The 25,287-nt window shown below is 41.3% G+C and overlaps 1 protein-coding gene across 1 annotated transcript in view; it reads right to left on the bottom strand.

Annotated features, from left to right (window-relative positions):
• Positions 1-10,330: 10,330 nt before the first annotated feature.
• The window catches only part of ELP4 (elongator acetyltransferase complex subunit 4), a 150,524-nt gene continuing 135,567 nt past the window's right edge, over positions 10,331-25,287 (bottom strand). Inside the window, exon 10 of the mRNA XM_075425938.1 lies at positions 10,331-10,864. Coding sequence (XP_075282053.1) covers positions 10,733-10,864 — 132 coding nt within the window. The 3' untranslated portion in view covers positions 10,331-10,732. The remainder of the gene's footprint in view (positions 10,865-25,287) is intronic.

Raw genomic sequence — 25,287 nt, 5'->3', positions numbered from 1 at the left:
CTGTGTTAGGTTAATCTCATTAAGTTTTATTTTGAATTTATTTTCAGTTTGCAGTAAGGAGGGATTCTTAAGAAACATTTTTATAGACTTTCAGTGCTTCCACCAGCCTGTAATTTGGGCTAACAAAAAGAAGATAGGTTCACGTATCTAATTGCAGCTGAGAGCAGGAGGAGGTTGTTTATTTAGCTCGGGTTTCTGGGGATGCTCTAAACGAACTCCAGAATCCAGCAGAAATTCCAGCGGGGAGTTTGCCTCGTGCCAGTCAGTGGTGGAGACGCGACGCATGCCCATGCCTATCTGTTGTAATTATACATAAAGTATGTATAGATACATATACTCACCAATATACATTCCTGACTTCTAAAAATTGTTTTTGTTAGGATGCTTAAAAAGAAAAAAAAAAACCCCAAAACCAGCTGTGTTTTTAACAGGCTCTTTGGGAGAGTGAATACCATCCCTTTCTATTGCCACACAGCACAATCTTAGTGTAATTTTCCATTGAACTTGTAACCTGGTTAATACCTCAATGCGCTTTGTGTGAGGGTTGTTAGTGTGGGCGTGGGTGGAGAGCTGCATGTCAAGGAATAATGAGAGAAGACAAATCAACAGGCAACAACAATGCGAGCTGGGACTGGCTAGTGAAAGCTAAAGGCCTTTAGTCACTGGCAGGGAAATCTAAACATTCCCATATCGATGAAGCTGGCTCATTGTGGCGCAGTCGTTACTCGCGATGCTGTGCTGAAAAAGGGATCACACGATTAAAAAGCCAGCGCGCGGGGAGTTTTGAGTCAAAGCACAGGCATCGCAAGCTGCCTTTGTAGAGCAAAGATATTATCTAGGCTGGTTATGTTTTCCTTTCAGCATATTTGTCACTGCAGATAACACTTCATTGTAAACTTGGAGTAGCAGATTTGTGGTGCTGAGGTCGCCGCGACGCTGCAGACGAGATTAAACGCATGTAAACTCTGAATCCTTTAGGGACAAAGAGCAGCTTCACTCAAAGCAGGAGATGATAGTTAATAAAATCGAGAGCCCGGAGTAAGCAAAAATGTGTAAAAGCATTAGGTTAAAGTCTTTCTTTTTAATTGATACTGGTCAGTTGTAAGTATATTCCTCATACAAGCATTAAGTAGTTTCAATTACCTGGAAGCCATCCATTGGCAAATACTAATGAAACATGGATTTATTTATTTATTTATATGTTTATCAGACATGCACACGCACATTATATATTTACAACATATGGATAGATCACATTAAACACCACAATAGGCAGGTCCTTTCTTGCATAGCTAAATCGATTCTGGGAGCAATTAATTACAGGTACAAACCCAGCATTTATATAGCCACTTAGTGTGTTTATACCTACTAATGTAGTTTGTTATCTAAATGCCAACTTCTGCTCGACCAGGAATGGAAATGAGCTTCCCAGCCCTTCCTCCCCCGAGAGCTTTTGTGCCATGGTTGCTGTTTCTGCAGGGGCCGATACGCGGGCAGAGGCAGCTTCTTGTAGCTCTTCCCTGCCCTTCCCAGGTTTTCCCGGCCGTGCAGCTCCACCACCTGTGGTCCAGACGCTGGTGGCCTCCATTGAGCCACTGCCAGCCCTCTGCGCCCCTTCCGAAGCCTTCTCCAGGGGCTGCAGCCTTCCACCGCCCCGCACCTCTGCTACAAAGCAGCTGTGTGTGCAGATGAGCCCTGAGCTTATTTCGGTGACAGGCTAGCTAGCCGCGGCGGAGAGGAGACATTTCTGACTCACTGGCTCGTTATCGTGCCCTGTGGAAGGAGGTCGGCGGTGAGAAGTCCCTGGCTGACTGCACATCGGGAAGAAGCGAGGGCATTTGGTCCCCAGAGCGTTGCTTGCCTCTAAGAGCTGCTGCCGCTCATGCCGGGGGGTCTGCACGTTGCCGGCAGCCTCGAACCGCACGTCGCGTCCGCAGCCCTGCCAAGAGCCCTTTCCCCAGGGTGGGTCGGGGGTCCCGCGCCCCAGCACCGGTGCCGGCTCCCGGCTGCTGGCTGGGGGCCAGGCGAGGCCCCGGAGCAGCCCCAGCGCCCAGCCGGCCTCGAGCAGGCAGCCGGGCTGCGTGGGGACGTGCTGCCTCGCCAGACGCCACTACCACCGCATCAGCGGGAAATGAAAATCTTCAGCGTGCTCTGAAAAGCCTATAGCACCCATTTTCATCCTCATCCTTCTTCCGGAGCTGTACTACTTAGGAAGACTGAAATCTGCTGTAATGTATTGCTCAGCGTAACACAGCAGTTTCCGCGGGTCTCCTCTTTTTACCACTGAAATTAGTGGGAGTTTTCATATTGATTTCAATAGGAATGAGACATTTCTGTGCATTTGGTTAAAACGTATTTCATAATAACACCTTATACTTTATTTATAAGCCCCTCCTAAGGCATTTCACAAATTATAGTCACACGAGAATTGATGTGTGAGCGCTGTCTTAATAACACTGTATTTTGTATTTCAAATATCGTGTTCTCGATACAATATTTACATTTACAAGTGAAAAGGCTGCTAACCTAACAGTTATTGTTCAGAGCAGACAGATGATGAGCCACACAAGCTGATGGCGAAGCAGACATGCATGCAGTGACATACGTGTTGGAATCGCCTCGCACCCTGCAGATACCGGTTTTAACTGGTTTTGAAAGGTAAGCGCGAGTCGGCGTGTGCCCTGTTCCAGGAGGAAGAAAGAGCTGCTTTCTTACCCAGGCTCTAACACAGCAAGGGGATTTCACCACTTCTTCGCTAGGTCTTTATTTATAAAAGGAGCAAAATGCCCCTGTAGGCTGGATTACTTTAGGCAGCCTAACATGGAATTTACCTTTCGGAGCAAGATTACAGCTGCACAGAGCAACCCGGGACTGATAACACACATCGCCTCCCCCAGGCTTTCCAGCCGTTGGCAGTCCTGTTTCATTCACCTGCCACAGCCAAAGGCGGCTGCTTTTTTTTTGGTTTTTTTTTCTTTTCTTTTTTTTAAATTGATTTTTCTGGTATGACTGACTAAAATATATTATCTCATTTTCTCTGGGTAATATGTACAGGTTTAGAGTTATGCTAAGGTTTAAATTTGTTCTGTATTTCCGCAGTACAAACAGCACTAGCAAAACTGAAAAATGTATAATTCTTTTTTCTTTTTTTTTTTCAGTTTGTTTCCATTTGCTCTTGTCCTCAGCTTCAGCAATGAGCATTGCTCCACGTGCAGCCCATCAGGCCCTTTTGCTCTGGGAATGCTGTAGCATCCTCTTCTTAAATAACTCTTCTTTGAGAAGACACCTGCTTGCTTAATGAGCTCCCGCAGCCCTGTTTCTAACCAAAGCATGATTGGCACCTGCAAATACCCAAATAACCCCCCTCCCCCCATTAGCAACAAGCATATGAATTACAGACGAGAGAGTAGAGTCTGTGACGGCTCCTGTGTCTCTGGCTGAAGTGCACAGGGACCCCCAAAGCCCCTGCCCTGCACGGCGTGGCAGAGGCAGAAGAAATGTTCCTCCTCCTCTTTGGGTGGAAAACAAAGCACGGAGTATAGCTCCCTTTGGATTACTGCTGGAGAATGGTGTTAGGCAAGTCTCTTCCACGTGTTATCTGTTTAGTAGTTCTTAGAGAAAATAGCAGAGGATGGAGTAATCTGCATGAGATGTGCGGCAGCAGATACTACAGTCTGGATAGGAGCCAGGCTGGCAAGTTCCTTGCTTTAGAACATACCTTAAATTAATTCCTCCCCTAATATTCTCAGATGTAAAGAAAGAAAGACCCAATGTATCAGCAGACAGCTCCTTAGGGTAGCTTACTTAGGATACTTCACTATCCTAGGACAGTAAGACACCGAGGACAGTTCGCTATCCTAAGACAGTGTTCAACAGCGATCACGTGGGAGATGAAGGTGTTCCCACTGGGGCTGCAGAAATGAAACCCCAAAGGAATGAAACCATTTGATCAGCCTTTTAACACGTACAGCTGACTTGTGTGACAGAGTTTCATGAAACCTCCAGCTGCCAGGATCCTTGCTGTTTCTTCTGAAGATGGGGCTTTAAAGAAGAGTCCCCATGAAACCTGCTTTCCCTCAGGTTTCACTGCGAACCTCCGATAACTATGTTTTAACACAGTGAGAACATCAGGGCTTTCCACACTGTTCTCTTCCTCCCCCTGGGTAATATCCCCCCAGGTAATACCCCCGGTGAGACGATCGTGATTTTGAAGGTGGTGAAGGTGAAAATGCATGCCTGACACCGGCGGGCTGTGTGCTGGAGCTGCTTTGCCCCCACAAAGACCACCACACTGCTCTTGCTGGGCTGGTAGAGGTCTATGGTTTCTCAGGCGCTGGAGCCTGACCTCCTCAGCTGAATCGCAGCTGGGTCAGCTGGTGAGCAGAGGCTTTGTGAGTGACCCAGGAGGATCTTTGTTACCTTCGGGTGCCTGACAGGAGCTGTAAGCTCCCTGAAATCCTCCAGCAGAGGTTGCAATTGCCTCCAGGCACCTGACAGACCTCACGTACGCTCCAGCAGCTAAAATTGGTGAGGGTTGCGAATTGCAGTTCTTCTCCTCCTGGGACATACGAGCTTTTCCAGCTGCACCAGAGCAGTTTGTAGATTCACAGATAACCTCCTTCAGGTCAGGCTTCTGACAATGGATTTTGAGAAGTTTATGAACAGTTATTCCATAGAAAATACATACAGGGCACCAGAACAACTCCGATTTATACTGAACTCCATGGAGCAGATAAACACCTTCAGGCTGTTATGATGAATATGTTAACTTATCACAAACGAAGAAACTCTGTATTTCTCTCTGTAACTGTTTATGTTTTACGCTTTACATTTCTCTCTGCAAAGTTGCCTGCATATTCAGAGTCTGTAGCTTTGTGTTTCAAATATCGCAGGGGAGGGTTTATTTATTTTTAAAACTCTGTCAGACTGGATTAAATAAAAATCCAGTCATTTAAATTTTATATATTTTTTTGCTTTTAAAGAAGCAAGTTGTCCACTTTGATTTCTCTGAGTTTAAGTCAACACTGTTCCTTTGCAAAACATGCATTCAAACCCTTCAACTCTCACTTGAACTAAGCTTCTGTTGATGATGATTTCTGATGATTTTCTGGGTTATGATTGAGTTGCTCTTTGTGAATTGTTGTTGATTTACACCTGTTTGGGCAAGAACATGTTTAAAACTTCACAGATCCTTCTACAGGCAAGGACTGCAGAACCGACCCCCTGTTCTGCTCCCTTGCATACGTTCATTTACTGTGTCACGCACGAAGTCATTGTGCCTACCGACCACACCGCTTGTGCTTCCATCCTCTTTGCCAGTGCTGTCGTCAAGTTTTATTTGCTTGTTTGAAGCCAGTGTCTTGCCGGTGTATGCTGGAAGCTCCACACCTGTGACCCTTTGCTAGCTGGGAAGAGCCCCTCAGTTCTGAGGTGGCTCTGGGAAGGCTCTGTCTCCCACGCAGGCGGATTTGCTACTCCACTGTCTCCAAGCGGGTACTGCCAAACTCCTTCTCACTCGAGTAATTTTCCAGAATTGCCAAGCCATCCTGGACTTAGGCTGGGAAGCACCATAAATGGGAATTTCACTGTGCCAGAAAGTTCTTCCAAACGCTTTCCTCCGCCTCTCACTCTCTATCTGGTCTTGGCCGAGTTCAGCTTTATTTGTGAGTTTAGCTTCTCCAAGTGCAAGGCCATGCTGGTGGCAGGCATTTCTTTACAGATGATGGACAGCAGATGTACAGCTGCTGTCTGACCAGTTAACCTGCTGGGTCCATAGAGATGCTGAATGTGTGCGGAGAGGAAATGGACCCATAAAACCTCCCTGGTCAGGAATCAAGCACCGGATCTGCAGTTTCCAGCTATGGCTGCTAGCTGAAGACGATGGGGCTAGAACTGGCATCTACACATCCTGCTAGAATGATCCCTGTCCTATTGACTTAAAATAGGGCAGGAAGGCAAATTTAGTTTGCAGCGGCGCAAGTCCCAGGCCAAGTACGATGCCCTGCACATATCTTGATAATATGAATAAATACATACTAAGAACTGCAGAAAAGTCTCACTCATGCAACATGTTTTAAACAGGTTTACAGCTTTTTCTGGGCACAATACGCTTTCCCAAAATACTGGCACTGAAAACAGCCTGATTTCCTATCTAGACCCAAACCAGACCTCAGTTCTGTTCTAAGTCTAGCCCCATAAAATTTCAGCCAGAGTCTTCTTTGGTGCATTTGCTCCAACCTGACTCCAAAAAAACTATCTGAAAGTGCACCAAAATTCACCAGTTTCAAGACTTTTGAGAGAATACCTCTGACGCCGTAAGTGTTGAGGGCATTCTGAGGGCAGGAACATTCAGACTCAAACTCTGCCGGCATAGAGTGAAGACTTTTTTTTTTTGATTCTTGCTACATTATGGATTTAACATTTACCTTAAATGCCAGAAGACATTAAAATACATTTTTTACAGAGGAATATGTAGCTACAAATTCTCTAGATCTGCTAACATTTTAAAAAAGATCCACTGGACCGAACCTACCAGCTTGGTCCTGGTCTAAACCATCAGTGACTTCTCTGGAAGATTTCTTAGATTAAGCTCTAAGGCACCAGAAAATCCATGTGGAATAAAATGCAGAAAGCACAAAAGATTTCTTCATTTTGATATGAACAGAAGGTCTGGAAATTAGTTCACTATGCCTAATAACTTTCAGAATTGTTTAAAGGTGGAGTTTAAATAAGCAGCCAAGTTTTCAGCAGATGCTCCGGGATGCTTGATGCTCAACACTCCTGAAAAATCTGTCTGTCTATTCAGACACTGAAATACACATGCAGGCATCCACTCTATTAATGATCCATTTTTAGGAAAAAAAAAAAAAAAGAGCCTAAAATTTATTTGTATTAGACTAGAAACTGAAAAAAATTGTGGTGGAATTTTTGTTTTCTGTTTTTTTTTTTTCCTTCTTTTTTTTCCCTCCATTTGACCTGCCTTTTCTTCTTAAGATGAAGAGGATTCACCTTCATTTTCTTTCTACACAGGGCATTTATTATTGAATAAGCACCATCATGTGCTCAGTGTGATTAAAAAAAGAAATGTAGGCCTTGCACTCAGGTAGCTCACAAGAGAAAAGAAAAACCCCAAGAGATGTCATGGGGGATAGTACTTGCTTCCACCACCCCTTAAAGGCATAAAAGCATCTTCTTCCCTGTTTCTGTTGTGCTCTATAGTTATGGATGACTTTTCTCCAGGACAGGCAAAAGAAGAAGAACACTTTATTAAAATTCTAACATATGATCCTGGAGAAATACTGTTTGATATGTGTGCATGTGTACTTGTGTGTGTAATACTTGTAATATGCATACATTTTTAAAGGGATGCATTACAACCTTGTGGTTTCAGAAAAAGATTAATAGCTCACTTTCCAATATTGGCATAGTAAAGGATTATTGCGAGTTGGACTTTTGCACTTTTCCAAGAGCTGTGTTTGGAACAACAGCACTATTCTATACAAAATTTAAAGATGAAACCAGTTGCGTACTACCATATGTATCAAAACTGAAGTAGCTGAATGCCCATTTTCAGATGCTTCTAGCTACTGTTACAGAAAATGGAATTCAGTTGCATCTTTGAAATTGCTTTTGAAATTTCCTTACAAACACAGAAAAAGACTTAATCTATCATAACATTAATCTCATGTTCCAAATACTTGTATTTTGAAAACCTCCGCACAACAGAAATTTTATCAAGAATTCTTATTTGACATACTAAAGACATAACATTTTAAATTTCATTACTGCTCTCTTGACTGTGTGTCACAATTCTGTAAAGATCCGGTTCTCGTGTTGAATTGGGAACGTCTTCACAGTGATGAATCTGTCGTTCCCCTGCTGAGTTTGGTGGTTTCACTTTGCAGCCGGCTAAAAAGTAAGAAGTTCTGCTTAAAAAATTACAACAAACAAAAAGCCCTCACCTGCGGAAAAGAGCCCTCTGAGCACAAGGAAGGATCGCACTTGTCTTGCAGAGCTCTCCATCCAAGCCAACGAGGGGGCTCTGAAGATGCAGAAGGAAGCTGGCAGCACACTGCAACAGCCTGTCAAAAGAGGCTGCGCCCAGTCTTCGATTACCTGAGCTGCATCCCTTCGTTAAATATTTGTCTTCAAATCCAGAGAAGCAAGAACCGAAGGATTCTTTGTAGGCAGGTGCCTGACAGTCACAGAGTGGTTATGGGGAAAATTCACAGAAAACCACCACGTAAACACTTCTACCGCTTCCCCAGTCAAAACTGCTTTTGGTGCAATAAATGAAGTCTACACTGCATCTACCATATATCTATGTATCAGGCAGCATGCATGTAGCATCATTTCACTTCTTGGTTTACTGGATAAGCCAAGTCACTGTCATATGTTGCTGTAAATGATATGATATTTTGGAAGAAAAGAAGGGAAATTTTGCTCCATGTTTTTGCCTTAGGTAAACAACACTGTACATCTGTACACTCTAACACTTATTTTACAAAGCATGTTTACTGACTCAGAAAAAAAAATATCCAGATTTGCAGAAGGAGTTCCCTTTATTATTCAAAATATTTGTCAGCTTTAATATTAGCCCACCGAAGTTACTGAAATTGAAGTCTTGTAAATGCATAGGGGACACATATACACATATACTTACGTGGAATAGATGTGCTACTCGCTAACAATTACCATTTAATATGTTAACGAGAAATTGACTGTGACGTTCATGATATTTTCTCCCCTGTATGTTAAGTTGATATCCTATGTAAGCATGTTGGCAGCAATTTATATGTCTCATGACTTTACATTTCACAAAGAAATATTGTGTTTTGTGTTATTTACATTAAAAAGACTTCCTATGTAAAACTTCCCCTTTGTTAAAAATCACTTTATCCTAAGTATTTAAATTATTTCACGCTTTCAAAAGTCACAATTAAGTACCTAATGAGAACTTCCATTCAATGTTACACATAATATAAAAAGAGAAAAAATGTTTGAGACATCAATGATAATATTTTAAATATATTGGCATAGGAAAGTAGGTGTCTTTTTGCTTTATTAAACTGACAGTTCAGTTCTGAAACTTTATTTTGAAAAGATTTAAAAAGGATTTGTGTCTTTAGAAATAAAAAATATAACAGGCATATCTCAAAAATATAGAAGAGAAAACCTGATTGTTAATGAAATAGCTGATGACAAAATAGTAGTCTTTTTGATTTTGATCACAAAAAATAAACTGGTAGTGACAGGATATGATGGATAGATTTGACATCCTGGCAAATCACTGTCATTGATTCAATTATTCTAATTCAGAATAAAAGCTGTATACAGTATGTGTTTATGCTACAGTGGAGTTTTTTAAGTGATTGACATTCATCATATTAGTTAGACAGTTTTAAAAGCCATGTCTTTGTTTTACATAGCGTTGTCAAGAAAAAATAAAGTAGAACCTGGATTGCAGGGGAAAAAAAGCAAACCACTTAACCAACTCCTGGTTCCAAACCCATCAAAATAAGTTACCATTATTGCATCCTATTAACACGTTCTTTGAAGAGTCGATTTCACTCCAGCCATGTAATACACTATTATAGACAACATTTTGAAACTGTAATGCAATCTTACAGCTGGGTGGCTTGGAAGTTCTGCGGCGAAGGAGATATTACCCTTCAAAATGGAAGTCAGCCTCAGAAGAAAGAATGCAACCCATTTGAATTTATAGGTCAGCTTTGCTTCACTGTTCTTTGTTTGATGAGATATACCCAGAGATACACACAAAATAGTTAGTAGTTCACAAACTGTATATCTGAGGGTACAGAAGCCTGAATTACTGGTGTATTCTGCCCTGCTTTAGACCAGCATGCTGTGATATCCTTCCCTGAGCTCAAATGCACTCTTCTGGTTTTCTAGCATTAATGTAGCTGTCGGTTTGAATTTCAATCTTGAATTATGTCTGTTGACATAATTTCATAGCGCTGACTTCAATTGTTCAGGATTACTGTTTTGAACTACACAAGGAAACCAATTCTTTTCTCTATGGTTAGTAAATTCTATTCAAGTGCACTTTAATGCATGTAGTAAGCCATAAGGCAAAGTAATTATCTATAATATATTCTGATTCAAATAACAACCATTCTTAATTACTGGCATCTTAGAATAAAAAATATTTTTTAAATTTATTATTACATATTTAATAAACTAACATAAATATTTCCTGAAATTTAAAAATGGTATTTCAATTTAAAAAAATTCATGTTTTTAAAACCATAACTGTAGTTTGCTTTTGGAATAACACATGACAACGAATTGCTTAGTTTCATTCCTTTATTTCAATAAACCGTCCAACTTAACTTCTTATTCATACAAAATATCAAATGTAAGTATAAAAAAATTCCATTGGGAAAAAATATCCCTTTATTTTTATTGTAAAAAAAAGGGTAAGAGTAATTTTCATATTTTAAGGAAAGGAACAAAGTACTGTATCTTTCCAGTCGAGCAGAACAATGGCAGGACTCAACATAACAGAAGCTTTAACAAAAAGCAAAATCCAAACAAGTCCAAAATTAGTACAAAGAAACCAGAACAAAAGGAAAAAAAAAAGGCACCATACGATAACATGTATTTTTAAAGACTGCTGGGTCACATCATTAAGAAAAATATTTATATAAGTCATTAACACTCATAATTAGAGTGTCATATAAATCTGAGTGAAACTGCTAAGTAGGAATCGCTAGAAGTCCAGGTGCTTCTTGCCGATGGCCATAGCACCACATCCTGAGCTCAGCAGTTTGGCGGATTCTGCCAGATCCTGTTTGCTTGCGCGGCTCACTGTGTCTGACAAGTCTGGAGGCAAATGCAGTCGCTGTGGCAGGAGATTTTCAGGAAGGAGAGGGAGAGACGGGGGGAGAGAGAGAAGAAAGCGAGAGAGGAAAAAACAGAGAGAAAAAAAAAAGAATAATTGCAGCAGAATTTATTTTCCATAGCATATTTCAAAATGCAGTCTTCTTCCTGACTGATCAATGTTTGTTTACTCACACAGATAAAAGACTTCCCAGCCACTCTTTTAGGCTGACCTGGAAACAGTTTTGTATGATTTCAGTATACTGGGTTCTGTAAATTGGAATAGATGGTTTCTTCCTGAAGATTTTCTAAACAAAATCCAAATTTGCTCAAGGTATTTAATTATACCTATGGGCATTTATCCTTTAAAAACCAGTGGTTTGCCTGTATGTCAACTCCTACATAAAATCCTCTGATTTCTATGGCATTACAATATAAGTATAGTTTTATTTCAAACATGCATACTTCGTGGTAGAGTCTGAAAACAAATGATGTGACCGTCAAAAGATGGAGACGGCTGACCCTGGTTGCAGCATGATTCTGCTAGCATGTTTCTTCTTCATATTCTACTGTCATTTTTTAATAAAACCAGTGATAGTAGTTGCATTTGTATAAGGCAATCCTATATGCTAATCAAACCTTGCCATCCCTTGTGAGCTGTAGGAACATTACACCCATTTTACAGATGAGGAAATCGAGATGCAGGTTACACGTTTGTCCACAAGCATGCAGTCCTTGCATAATAAACCTTCTTTTTCAACTACGACAAAAATATTTCAACTGTCCTTCTGCAGATTCTTTTACACGGGAGATATATAAAAGACATGATATTGCCATCTAGCTTTTATAAAGTAAGGTCAATATTAATGTCAAACTGAGGCTTTACTGGGTTAATTCCTGGCTCGCTTTGGACACCGTGAGGCACTGAAAGCCGGTCAGATGAGACGGCTGAGCATCTTACACAGAGTGCAATAATTTATGAAACTGGTATCATGGAAGAAGCATATTTCTTGAAAGATTTAGTAGGCTAAACTGTGTAGCTCTTCTTTTAAAATGCACGCGCTTCTGAAGGGAGCAGGACAACAGTAATGGCTGTAAAACTGTCTTAGGAGGCTGTGTGGACTACCCTTATTCTCTGCTTTTGCTGGGTTTTTGCTTTTATCACAACACGTAAATACAGCTGACCTTTATTTGATACCTTCGCAACTTGCGTAGGATCCTTTCTTCATGCAGATAAGAATTCAATAAAAAAGCCTAAGAAATACCTATATTTCCAGTGGGCTGACTGTTCAGTTCATTGCCGGCTTTAAGACTGCAATTAGGCATCCCTCAAGAGGTGCTCCAAAGCACTCCCCTACCACCGGCCACCGCCACTGTGGGCAGCGCACGGACAAGGTGCGCGGGGCTGTTGTCTCCTCTGAAGGAAGGAAGTGCCTGAAGTAACGCATGTGGAGTAGGAAAGCCTGTGCCCAGGGTGAGACGACATACCTCAGGGTTGAAATAGGAGAAATGTGTGTATTTCTTTGCAGCACATTACCTACGAAGCACAATTTAGGTATCAAACCCCACCCCCCATATAAACCATTTGGTAACTATGTGGCTCCTAGGTTTCACTGTATTGAAATCGGTGCTGTGGTACGGTACCCTTCACTTACGGTTCTTCCCTTAGGAATTCCTAAGAAGGTGAAGCATGGCTGTGGATGTGAACTGTGGTCCTTGATGCCTCATTTCTACATCAACACAATATAAAGTAGGGCACGTGCCTACTTTCTTTGTCTGCTGAGAAAAACGTTTGCTAGGGAAGAGCCAATGTACAGCTTGGATTGCAGAGGGGGGCTGCAGCCACTGGAAACGAAGGATGAGGAAAAGCCAGAAGTGCAGCGGAGCACTCAGCAGATCTTGCAGCCACATTTTCTTTCCAAAAAAGTGTACAGTACTCTGCTAGCAGGCTACAAGGTATCTGGTACGTGGGAGGTGGAAAGACAAGTGAAACAATCCAACCTTCTCTCACTCACCATTAGCATCTCTCTGCCCTCACCTGGGAGCTGGAGAGGTGGCTTCCTTAGGGGAAATGTAGTCCACCAAACGGATTCAGAGCAAGGTGATGAAGAGTGAACAGAACCGAGACTCGGCAAACTCATCGTATGCAGGCACTAACTAATATCACAGATAGGGAACAACTGTAAACCCTGCCACGCTGGCCTGGACTTCAAAGGTGGTCAAAAGAAAAAAAATCTTTGATATTTACACAGTCTCTTAGTCAACGCTATGTTCGTTCGCTAGTATATATTATGAACAGAACACAGATAGAAAAATATTTATAAATTTGCTAAGACTCAGATAGCAAAAGTAAAAATTCAAGCTCCTCAGACTCGATGGCGGGACTGAACTAGGGTTTTACAGATGTATTTGTTACGACACAGTGTTGCATTGCACCTGCATATACTCTTCTAGCCCCATCTTCTTCAGCGAAGAGGATGCACGCTGCTCATTTAGCGACTGGCTAATCAGTGTTTGGTTTTCTAGTCACTGTTTACTCTGAACTTTTCTGATGTATTTATTGTACACTATTCAAACCTTGTTCTGAAGACAGAATGGCTTTTCAATAGCACATGTCAGTATATAGCACTTGAATGCTTCACAAACACCAACTGTGTTATTTTCCTAATATTCTTGTGTGATAAGGCAGCAAAGTTACCTCCATTTTAGTGACAGGGAATTTAGGCACACAAAACACACGGAAAAACCTATCTACTAATTTCAGAAACACAATCTGCGGCATTTAGGACTTGCTTTTCCAGAATGTTTGGCATTGCACAGCATTTCACATGATCAGCTGCTAACTTCATTTGCAGCTGTGAGTGCTTAGTATTTCTTCAAAACCCCAAGTCAGGCACTTGTGAAAGACACAGAGTACAGAAATAAATAAAAACGCTGGGTTGAAGCGACATGATCACACAGAAGCTCAGTGGTATACACAGAGACACATCATACCTTCCACGATATCCTTCAATCATTCGTCTTCATTACCAGACCATCCCTCCTGCAATCCTTGCCCTCCCTACAATCCCAATTTTCAAACATTACAAAAAATCACTGGTTCTCTAGGAAGCATATTTCACTGCGTAGGCCATACTCGGCCGCAGATCAGACGCAGTCTGAGCAACAAACAACATTGGGGTCCTCTGAAAACAACTGAACACTCTCCTGCCATTAAGATGTGAATCGTAGCACACACGCACAGCACCTCTGAATAAGGCCTGAATAGACATTTCAAAATATCATTCCTTACATTTTCTGTGCACAGCTTAAAAACATAAACAGGGCTGCAAATATGAACCCTATTCAATATCTTAACACCATTAAAAACAAATTCTATGCTTTAAATCACAAACAATGGAAATTCATCGCACAGCGTTACACAGAGATCCACGGGTTAAAACAACAGGCCTGTATTTTTGGCACCAACAGGGACGTTCCGGTCACTTGAACTAAGGCAGTAAGTGATAGCCTGAATAGGCTGTGATCCTTTTTGAACACCAGCATTACAGAATGATCAGACATTTTCACAGATATTTGCTGACCACAGAGAAAGAGTCCCATTTAAAGTCCCAGTTGAGGACAAAATGTTTTCTGGTGGGCGGACTTCTCTGCTATTTCTGAGGCTGTGACCTCCATCCCTTTCACTCTTTCTCTTACCAGTCTGATAAGAATTGGGCTGCTTTTGCTCACACCAGCAATCCTAGTCCTTGTTGCCCAGGCCTCCCACCCTGCAACTGGTCTTCACGCCAAAACACCCCTTCTCCAGTTATCTGCACCCCCCCAGCCTCTGCCCCATCCAGCCTCAGCCTTCTGCTTCCGAGCTCTTACTCCTGCTCCTGCCAGTCCTGGGCTTCTCTTCCCTTTTTCTGCCCATATTCCATCCCTGCTCCTGTTCCTAACGCCCAGGTCCAAATTCAGTGCCAGGCCACCCTTCCTTGCCTCAGCCCCTTGTCCTCCTCATCCCCTATTTTGTCCTCCTCCTCCTCCCACCTGTTCTGGATCTGCCCCTCTTGATCTCGCTGGCACTGCTTTCTGTCCCCGCTTCCCGTCCCTGCCCCTCTCCCCTGCCCAGCGTGCGGGCACAGCAGCAGCTCACCTCCTGGTCCGAAAAATGGGTACATCTCTGGGGAAGGGTCACCAAGTGCACCTGGGCCAAACAGGTGGATTTTCATGGGACAGCAAAAACACATTTGCGTATTTTCATTTGTTCTTTTAAAGAATTGAAGGTTTTCCCTGAAATATTCCTGCGTGTGGGTAAACACAAAACTTCTGGTAGCCTACAGCAAGCTGGCAGGGCAACAATATTTTAGGGCGAAACGGTCATAGTTTGGCAAAAGTAAACATGCAAGTGAGAATAGGATACTATAACTGCCTTCCTTGTGATAATTTCTTCAAGCCTGTATCAAAGAAAGGCAAAGTTTGCCAGTGTTAAAACTAGGGAATGCTAGAGTAAACTTCCTTGTGCAAAGTTAATTGTCTTTCTGATTATAGTGTGTTTAATTACAGGATCACACACTATTTTCACCCATGCAGGCTGTCAGGAAGGTTTAAGTTCAGGATCTTCAGAATCAGCCTCAGCTTCGCTCCCTCGATGAAGAGATAACCGGCTATGGAAGCAGGCTACCGCCGTGCAAGGCGCAGCCAGGAAGGGCACGGTGCGAGTGCTGGCGCTTCCCGCCTGCTCCGTTCCGGGCAGGTCCCGAAGGCTTTGCGGTGATAGGAACAATTACACTGAACCCAGCTAAGCACACAGCTTTAGGGCATGCATTACGAAAGGAAAACAGTTCAGACAAAACTTATTACATACTTTGCCTCTGCTCCTCCCTCTGCCTGAAGAAAACTTCTAATTACTTTATTTGTTCTCAATGGGAAAAAAAGAAAAAAAGCAGAAGTGGAAGATAAGAATACGTAAAACGACAGGCCAGAAGGGACGCGGAGCAATCAGTTAGTCCAGTCCCAGCACTGCGGGCCAAATACAGCCCTGATGGTTTTCCGACACTGGTCTGCCTTATAAGACTGGGATGTAAAGATCCAAGCCATGGCTATTCCAGGAACTTCCAGTGGGCTGATACATTTGGTTGGGGTGTATTTAATTTTTTTAAACCAACAAAATCCCTAGTAGACAAAAATGTTAGCAAGTGCTTTTGCCAGTGTAGTTTATTGTACCAAGGGGATAGTTCTACAGATTTCTTATAAAAAACAGACTTTCCAGTGTAAGACTTTTTTCTCTTCAGTGTTAAGAGGATTGACCAGCAGTTTTCCTACCACCCTTTCCTGATGTTGGTGACACCTCAACTACAAAATGCACAGAAACAGTACACCGGCTTTCACTGACTACAGAAGGGGTTGAAAATAAAGTAAAAATTGTATGACTGAACCTAAGTAACCAATAATAGGTTAAACAAAGAGCTAGCTACTAATGTTAAAGAACTGACTACTATGCAACTATACACATAAGCTACACATATTCTTCCAAGGAACCTACTGGCACTCCACTGTGGAGGCAGCTAGTAAAATCCCACATTAGACCTACATGGTATAAACAACAATCACTTCATAAAATTACTTTTCTGATTTGAGGAAATGTGTGCCTGTGCAGATTGCTTTTACATTGGCTAAAATACTCAGAAATAATTGAGGTGGAAGACACTTGAGATACAGCAAAATTTCACAAAATTGAGGGTTACTAAAATCATGTATTCTGTAAAATGCTTTAAGCAATAAAAAGTATAAAAATGTTCAGCAACAGTATCATAAGCAGAGATACATATATTGGCAAAAATCTAAACCCAAAGTAATTCTTCTTCATATTACTCCAAAATCATTATTGTATTTTAGTAGCTATTGTAACACTCTAGCAAAAAAATACGAATGATGCAAAATCACTGAATGTCATAAAAAAAGTGGTGATAGTTCATTCTTAATTTGATACATATTAAAGTCATGCCACTGAAGTTAACCTTGCAACTCTGCTAGCAGTTACATGAAGCTTTAACAACTGAGCCCAAACTTCCCAAAATAAAACATTAAAAAAAATATCTTTACAATTCCATTTATTTGGATCTTTGACCAAAAAAATTGCTTATTAGTCTACTACGGCCGCAGTCCTGCCTTGGGGCAGGGAGATGGGTTAATGACCTCTCTAGATCCCTTCTAGTTCCATTTGCTACAACTCCATGAAGACTGAAGTCACCAAAGCTGAAGGGATTTGGTTTAGAGGGAAGAGGGGGGTGGGGAGAAGAATTTTAGGAATGCTGGGAAAATGAGAGATGCAGACTCCTAGATGCGGAGCTTTATATCCTACTTCTTTCTCTTTGAAGCAGAACTCTCACCATTCCATAAAGCTCACACAAGACAGAACAGGAACGGTCTGTGGTACAGAGGCTGAGTTCCTGCCACTGTTTCTTCCTCTCCTCACGATGCCCATAACGCCTCCCTTGCATTATATTTTCCCTTTTATGTCTTTTTATTATTACCTCATGTAGAATCACTAGTAATTGTTTCTATTATATAGTACCTACGAAAAGACTTCAGCATTTTTGTAGGTAACACAAAAATGTGGGTTTTAAGGAGAAATCTGAAGGAGCTAGTAAGGCGGCTTTATAAAATCTCCTCTTAGAGTGAAGAACCCCGTTACTTGCTTGAAAATTCTCAGACTGTCAAGTGATTGTCACCATTAACTGACTGGCAATAGATTTCTTGAGAATGAGTAAGATCTCACGGGCAGGCTGGGGAAAAGGACATGGAGGCCTTTGGAAAAGAAAACAAGCAACTTACATCTTAAGAAAAGAGGGGGCCAGCGGAGGGATGCCAGATTGCTCCACAGCCGCTGAGCTGTCTCTTTGTCTTTGCAGTGAAGAAGACTGTCCCCAACGGGAGGCGTTAGCTGGCAGTGCTTGCAGCCAGCTGTGATACAGTGCAGCTGTGCACCCCCAAACTGGGCTGCTGGGTGATGAAGAGCTGTCACGAAGAAGCTGGCAAAGCCCTGCTGGGCACTCCCCGCTTTGCTGGCGAGCTGCCCTTCGCTCGGGCCCTGGCCGTTTTCCTGTGCAACCACCGTGCTATGGAGCTTGCTGATCCAGCGATGATCCTCACCTGCTGCCCTGACTTCTCAGCTTGACAGTGGGCTCGCCTCATGACTATGGATCCATCTGACAGCCACCAGGACTGGTGGTTGACCCTGGTTACCTTCACTGAACCTGCTCTGCTCTTCTTATTTGGGCACTGGGGGAAGGATTTAACAGGGACACTGGGCATCCCTTCAATGCAGTAGCAACACGTGGTGCTGATTCTCTGCGGTGCCCTGAGCCACAGCTTCGAGGCCATTGCACTATGTCTGGTTACGTGATGAAAGAGATCCCGAATGAACGGGTTCACTTGACATCCCCACAGGCCACGTCTTGCATTTCTAACTGCAGTAGCTGCCAAACGGCTACTAACTCCTTAACAGATACGTATTTCAGGAGTGACTTAGCCTTGCCAGTCAATGACTGTAATGCTGTTGTAACATGTCATCATGAAGCACAGTAACTAACTGTCTTCTTGCAAAAAATATTACTACCTTTGGGCTTAATATAAACAAAAAGATGTGCAAGTTTGAAACTAAATTTCTTCCAGAGAGAAGACTTTGTTCAAATATTTGACATGGAGGTGACTGGAAGTTTTGGCCTCTTCCCTTGCCAAGTTTGCCAGTTGAGAGACAATAGACATGTGTATTATGACGAAATGAACTATATATTATATGATAAGTAGTCTACTAGAGTGACATATCACTTGTGTTAACATAACTTTGTAACAACTCATACACAAATCTGACAATATCGCTATGAAAAGATATAAAATTATTAATGCCACAAAACCTAAAAATATTTCTGTTTTAATGTAAGTTCACTTCTTAGTGATAAAACAGTAAGCCCTTTACCGCTGAAGACATTATAAGCTCTCACAGCAAGCACTAGAAAAGTCATTCCAGCTGGCCTAGACCTGTGTCAGGCAGAAATCATATGATAGTCCTCAAATCTGGTTCACAAATAGTGATAGTGTCTCACAGTCAGTAACATTTATCTTGTGGAGAGAATGGTGCCAAACTATCCTCCCATAACTGCATTTGGGTCTTAGGCAAACTATTTTTAAACTCCTTTACTATCAATCTCTTACATTCCTGTTCATGTTACAATTTTCTCAGTATTTTAACAAACTCAGGAGACAAACCAGTTGGTAACTATTTTTCTGTACAATGGACATGAACCTGGTTTCTTCTTGTTCTGCTGTATTCACAGATGCTACGTTACCGTTCTTAACTCTCAGCAATGGATACATTTGCTAAACTGATCATAAAGACGAAAGACTCTTTAAAAGAGCATTCTAAAATTTCCTACTTTTCAGGTAACTGTGATTGACTTCTAACTAATCACAACTATATCAACTCATGTTAAAATAAGAACATCTACCATACGCATTTCCTATTTCTTTTTATTAAGTTGAAGCGTAATCTGAGTTGTCAAAATTAATTATTGTTAACATCAGGTGTTGAGAGAAGGCTTCTCTAAGAATAGCTGATAAATATACTTCTACTTATATATCCGTGTCTGTCTGCTAAAGGACACATTGCTAATATGAAAATAATTTTTTATATATAGAAAATAGTACTTTAAATACTTGAACACAATTCTAAAACTCCCATTTTCCATCACTTCCAGAATAAAATAAAACTAGGATAATTCTCACTTTCACCTCATTTGCAGGACAGTGATGTTTTCTTGAGGGTTTCCAATACTACAAAGAGTTCATTTAAACAGTGACTTTAATGACACATGGCAAAATTAAGAACCATTAATAAACCCGCTTCCTTTTGTGATAGATTTTGTAAAAGCCATTTTACTTTTCAGAACACTGAATCTTAATATACACCTCTTCAGTGCTGCCTTCCGGTGTATCTGCTTTATGGAAGTGGTATGATAACGTCCAGGAGAATTCAATTCAAACTGTGCTGATTCGTTTGGATGTGCCACATGGTACTGTTTCTGTTCTCTGACCAGAAAACTACGCAAAGTACTTAAAATCTGAATTCCCGAGTCTGAATTTAAAGCTCAGTTTATTTAAACACTAGCTACTGCAAAGCAAAATCTTTCAGAGACCATTTGTACCATTAAATCTCCATTCTGTACATGTTTGTGTAAAATGAATCCCCAGGGAATTTCAGAAGTTCCAGTAACAAGTGAGTAGAGATGGGTGGGTTTTTGTATGTGCTGCATTAGTCACTACTTGTCAGTGACAGGAAAGGAAACAGCAGACAGTTTTCTGAACAAACTCTTTCATTTCAAAGAAAAACACCAAGATGTGTTAAGGACGATTTGCTACATGTGAAGGGACAAAAGGGAAAGATAAAAATATCAGGAACATTTACCTTTTCCAGCGCTTGAGAATGCCAAGTGTTTGGCACCACGGTGTGCTCTAAATCACGTGTGCAGGTAACAGATCCACTCCATATTATAACTGTAGTCTCTGTGCAATGAAGAAGCTCTCCATGTTACAAAGGGGGCTGGATTAACCAGTGATGGTTATAGACTATCTAGGGACTGCAGCTGTTCAACTGCTCGTCTGATCCAAAATTCAGAGAAATACGTGGTAATCTTACAACTTGAACTGTACTAAATATTTACACAGCACACTATTGTAAAGCTTACTGACCAAGCTCTTATTGAGCACATATGGAAAGACTGTCCTGAAGAGCCGACAGTCTGAATACACAAAATGAGTAAAAAGGAAGAAGTGAAATATAAAATACCCAAAAATGGCATGATATATAAATACTTGATTAATGCCAAAGCTTTTTTTCCCTTCTAACTGACAAAATGTTCTATGAGAAAGAGTACCCTGCACAGCAAGGCAACTGGAAGAGAACAGCGGAGAAACTAAGCGACCAAGGGCTGAAGAGAAGATGGAGTGAAGAAAGTGAAAGATGGAGGGCAGGAGGAGATACATTATCTAGGCACGTTACAGTTGAGATTTGAATATGTTGTCTAAAAGCTGAAGGTAAATACTGTTCTAAATTCAAACAGTAATTCACGAGTCTGATGGTATCATCCATGTCCAAAGCATGCAGACTAACATTTCTCCTGTAGATCTGTTCTTTTTAATGAATTTCTCCTTCCTGGGCTTACGTAAGAGTAGTGTGGGACCTGTGATGCAAGTCTGAGTAATGCTAGGGCTCTCAGGATAGTGCGGATGGATGCTAATGTTAATGTCACATTCTCTTCCCTGACGGATTCATTCAACCTAATTGCAGCTGTCTACACGCCAGCTATTCAGTCTCACCTATATTATCTACTTAGGATGAGATGAATCATCCTTGCAAGTGCTTGCACATCTCTGCTGATTATTCAGGAGACCCGGACGACTACCTTAAACAAAATTCTTAAGTTGGAGAGTAAAAGGTCAAGGAGAGGAATTCAATCCTACAACTATACAGAGCATCTCACTGAGTCAGTGCCTCCGCTATATCTCCTCTTTCGTTGAATGACATTGCAACATGCCACAAAGCACGGATTTCGTATCAAACCACAGATGGCTCTCTGGAAACGTTCCAGAGTTGCTGGCGATGCCTGCACTGCTCGACGGCAAGTTGGGTCTCTCTACTGGGAAGCTTGAGAAGTGTTCAAGACGCTGTGTGTACAAACAAAAGCTGTGCAAGTGAGGAGGAGGGAGAAACAGCATTCAGAGACAGAAGCATCTGTTCTAGGAGGTCCAACATATTGCAATGTTACTGTCACCCTCCACAATTTCAGCTAAGTTGGAAAATGAACCAAATGTTTGAGTGTGCATCCAAAGCTATCTTTTAAAGTTCACTGTAATCTCTCAAGCTTCTGTCAGTTTAAATATCTCGTTGCATTTCAGAAAACTGATTAATAGACCCATTAGAAAACACCATTTTATCTCAGGGTGTGCAACAACACGAATAACTGATAAAATGTATTCAGCCTCTTGATACAACTGTCCAGATAGATTTCAACACTTCACAGAAAGGTTATGCTCCCAGATAAGTAACTCGTGCTGGCAAGTCTCTTACAAGCGCATTGCAGTGCCCGAGTTGCCAAATCAAACAAGAAAGACAACAAAAATGCAGAGAGATTTCTCATCCGAACAGTTCTGCCAGCTTTTGCTAAAATGCACATTGCCTACAAGCTTCCACTGAGTTCCAGTATCTAGTCTCTATAGATCCTACGGAATTTATAGTTTAATGAAGTGCTTTTCTGAGAAGAACAGGAGAAAACCGGAGCTGCTCTGAGCCTCTGGACCAGTCCAGCTGTGGGCTGCCCCAAGGCTGCCTCGGTGGTTTTTCTACATTTTGTATACACTGGCAGTGCTGATTTCCTCCTATACATCAGTCTCCGCAGCTGTGTGCACAAACGCAAACCCAGCATGTAACTATACATGCAAATGCACACATCACTTCTGACTGAGTATGAGTTAGTGTCAATGGCCAATGCCTCCACCGGCAGCACCTCCCCAAGGCGCGCAGTACTGCTCTAGAAAGCACCGAGACAGCGCGAGCCGTATTGCTTTACATTCGACTACGCAATGCAAACTACCCATACAATATGTCCCTGAATGCCTCTGTTCCCAAGAGACCAGTGTCACAGGTTTGGCAAGTTGCTGGTTATGAAGAAGGAGCGCGCAGGGGGGCAAAATGTAAATGCTAGCTTGGGGGGTATTGCTGTTTTAATACTGGGAGTAGCCCTATGCTTGGTAGTCTATTTACTTTTTTAGGTCAGCTAGAATTAGAAAATTTCCATTGCTAAGCAGCCCAGCACATCTGTGAAGCATTTCTGGCGTTCAGACCTGAAGCACGCGCTGCCCAAGGGGAAGATTCATTGCCCGCGTTAGACGGCCCGCCAGTCCCTCCCCCAGACGGCACAAGGGCTCGGCAACCGGAAAGTGTCTTAACTTTCTGCAGAAACATATTACGTGACCAGAACACAACAATTAGCACATTTGTAAAGCTTCAGGGATAGGAACAATTTAATAGCTTTTTGAAGCAGACTAATTTTCTGGAGCTTTTTATCTTTTTATTTTTTTAATTTTTTTTTTATTTTGCTTTTCACGCATGGACAAGTTCTTCTTTGCTACAGGTATTTTCTGAGTCTGCCTGGCAGTATTATTATGTGTAGAGAAACACAAATTATTCAATCCCTTTAAAACAGTGACAGAGAAATGAAGAAGTGCACTGTATAAGTGCAAACTGTTATTACTAATCTCTGTTTTAAAAGCAAGTATAATTTAGATAGATAAGTGTATTGCTGGCTTACAAAATCCTGCATATTTACAAACCAAGGCTGCTAAACAGACAACCAGTTTGTTTATGTTTGCAGCTTTTCACAAGCTAGAAACTTCAGCTCTGCAATGGTAAATGCCACTGTCAGATGCTCCACGCTAAGGCAAAAACCAGGCCAGAAGCGCAAAAAAAATTTTTCTGCTGTCATTGTCTTCTCACACTAAAAACTGGCACTGATATAGGAAGTATATTCAGTTCTTGTAACCCCCAGGTAAGGACGCAGACATTATAGAATTATTCTTTTAATATCTCTTATTTTCAGTACTAATTCCCCACTACTTACGGGGGCTACAGTTTAAAAGTCCAGCTAACAAAGCCTTTTGTAGTATTGCTACCAAATAATCTCAGACTGCAGAAATCACTGCAGTGTAATTTAATATCCATAATATTGGATCAACCTGTTTTGGTATGAAAACATATTGTGGCATATTCTTACTTAGTGATCAATACTGCTTCTACAAAAAAAAAAAAAATCGCATTGGTGATGAAGTGGCATTGTTGACCACTCTTTGGCAAACCAATGCCTTCAAGGAAGTTTAAGCACAGAATAAGAAGTTGCTGGGGAAAGGTTAAAAGACAGGTCACGCTAATTCCTTTTTAAATGACTCTGTCTATCTAAGACAGTAGGACTCAGTGTAAACTGATACAAATATACTCAATATGAATGAAACTGGTATCACATTTAACGCAAGACTTCTGTGAGTAATTGAGATTAAAATAAACACTACTATTTATCTGGAAGAGGCGGGGGGGGAGAGGGCTAAACATTTGAGCAGCTTCCTACACCAAAAATGTGTTTTGTGCAGGACCTATACGTCAAATTATAGTTATTTGCTTTCAGCTGTTTCTAGCAGTTCTTTAGTTTTGTACTTTTCATGTGTTGGGATTTTTTTCATTGCACTTCTTTATTCCCTACTACAAGTAAGTCTCTTTAGAGCAATAAGATCTTTAAAATCCCTTCAGTGTTTAGAAATGTCAACAATTCAGTAGACGATACTTGATGAATAGGCCAAACAGAAAAACCTGCCTCAAGTTTTTATCACAAGAGAAGTAAGGTGCTTTGAAGAGTACTTGATTTGAGATTTAGAAGCCTGCTGCTATTCAGCCAGACAATCTCGAGAGCTGTTAAGTCCTGACCCATCGCATGAAAACAGGTTGGAGGGAGGGAAGAAATACCAGTAAGAAATGTATTTTGTACTCCCTGTATAATTATTTCTTCTAAATAGCATTTAAACACTTCTTTCTATAAATAAGTAAAAACCTAAGAGACCAGACAACCTTATCAGACAATCTTATTTGAATATTTTGAATGTAGTTGGAACTTGCCAGGGGAACAGCTACAGCACTGGAAAAAGATGACGCTCTAAAGGAAAAAAAAATATCTAAATGGTTCTTTCCATTTGAATAGATGGCGCTGACATATTAAAGCTTCATATTTTTGACAAGAGACATAGGAAACAAAGAGGTTTTCAGCTCAAGATATGCAGAGGAAGAATATGAAACTGTTTGGTTTGCTATAATTATAAAAAATATTTTTTTCATCCTTTGCTATCACTTCCACAGTCTACAACCAATCTCAATACCAGACTACGAGTTCATTCAACATCATAAACCAATCAATTTAAGGTATCTGCACACCAGTAATAATATCAGATGAAAAGTAAGGCAAACTGTAAGTCAATCCTTGTATAGGAATATCTGTTAACTGTTTCTTGTGCTGGTGCACATGGTCTCTCACTCGACAGTACTTTAGCTTGATAACTGGTTCCCTGAATAAGACTTTGTTAACAACCTGACAGTAACGGGCCATATTATTTGGGTAAATGTCTCATCAGTATCTTCTGCCCTACTTTCTGCATCTCTGAGTTTCATACAGATACAAAAGAAAAAGCAAAACTAGGTCATTCCTGAGCTGAACAAAAGAATTTGTGTAGTGGTATAAATTACTGACCTTTCTAATAAGCCTGTCTTTCCCAGCAAACCAGGTAATCAAATCCAACTCAACTAATTAATGGTATCCTCCAATAACTGTAGAACACAACAGGAGAAATGGTTCTATGGCTTTTCTA

This window comes from Opisthocomus hoazin, chromosome 7 (assembly GCF_030867145.1).
Source record: "Opisthocomus hoazin isolate bOpiHoa1 chromosome 7, bOpiHoa1.hap1, whole genome shotgun sequence".
NCBI lineage: Eukaryota > Metazoa > Chordata > Aves > Opisthocomiformes > Opisthocomidae > Opisthocomus > Opisthocomus hoazin.
This window is presented reverse-complemented; position numbering and strand designations above follow the sequence as displayed.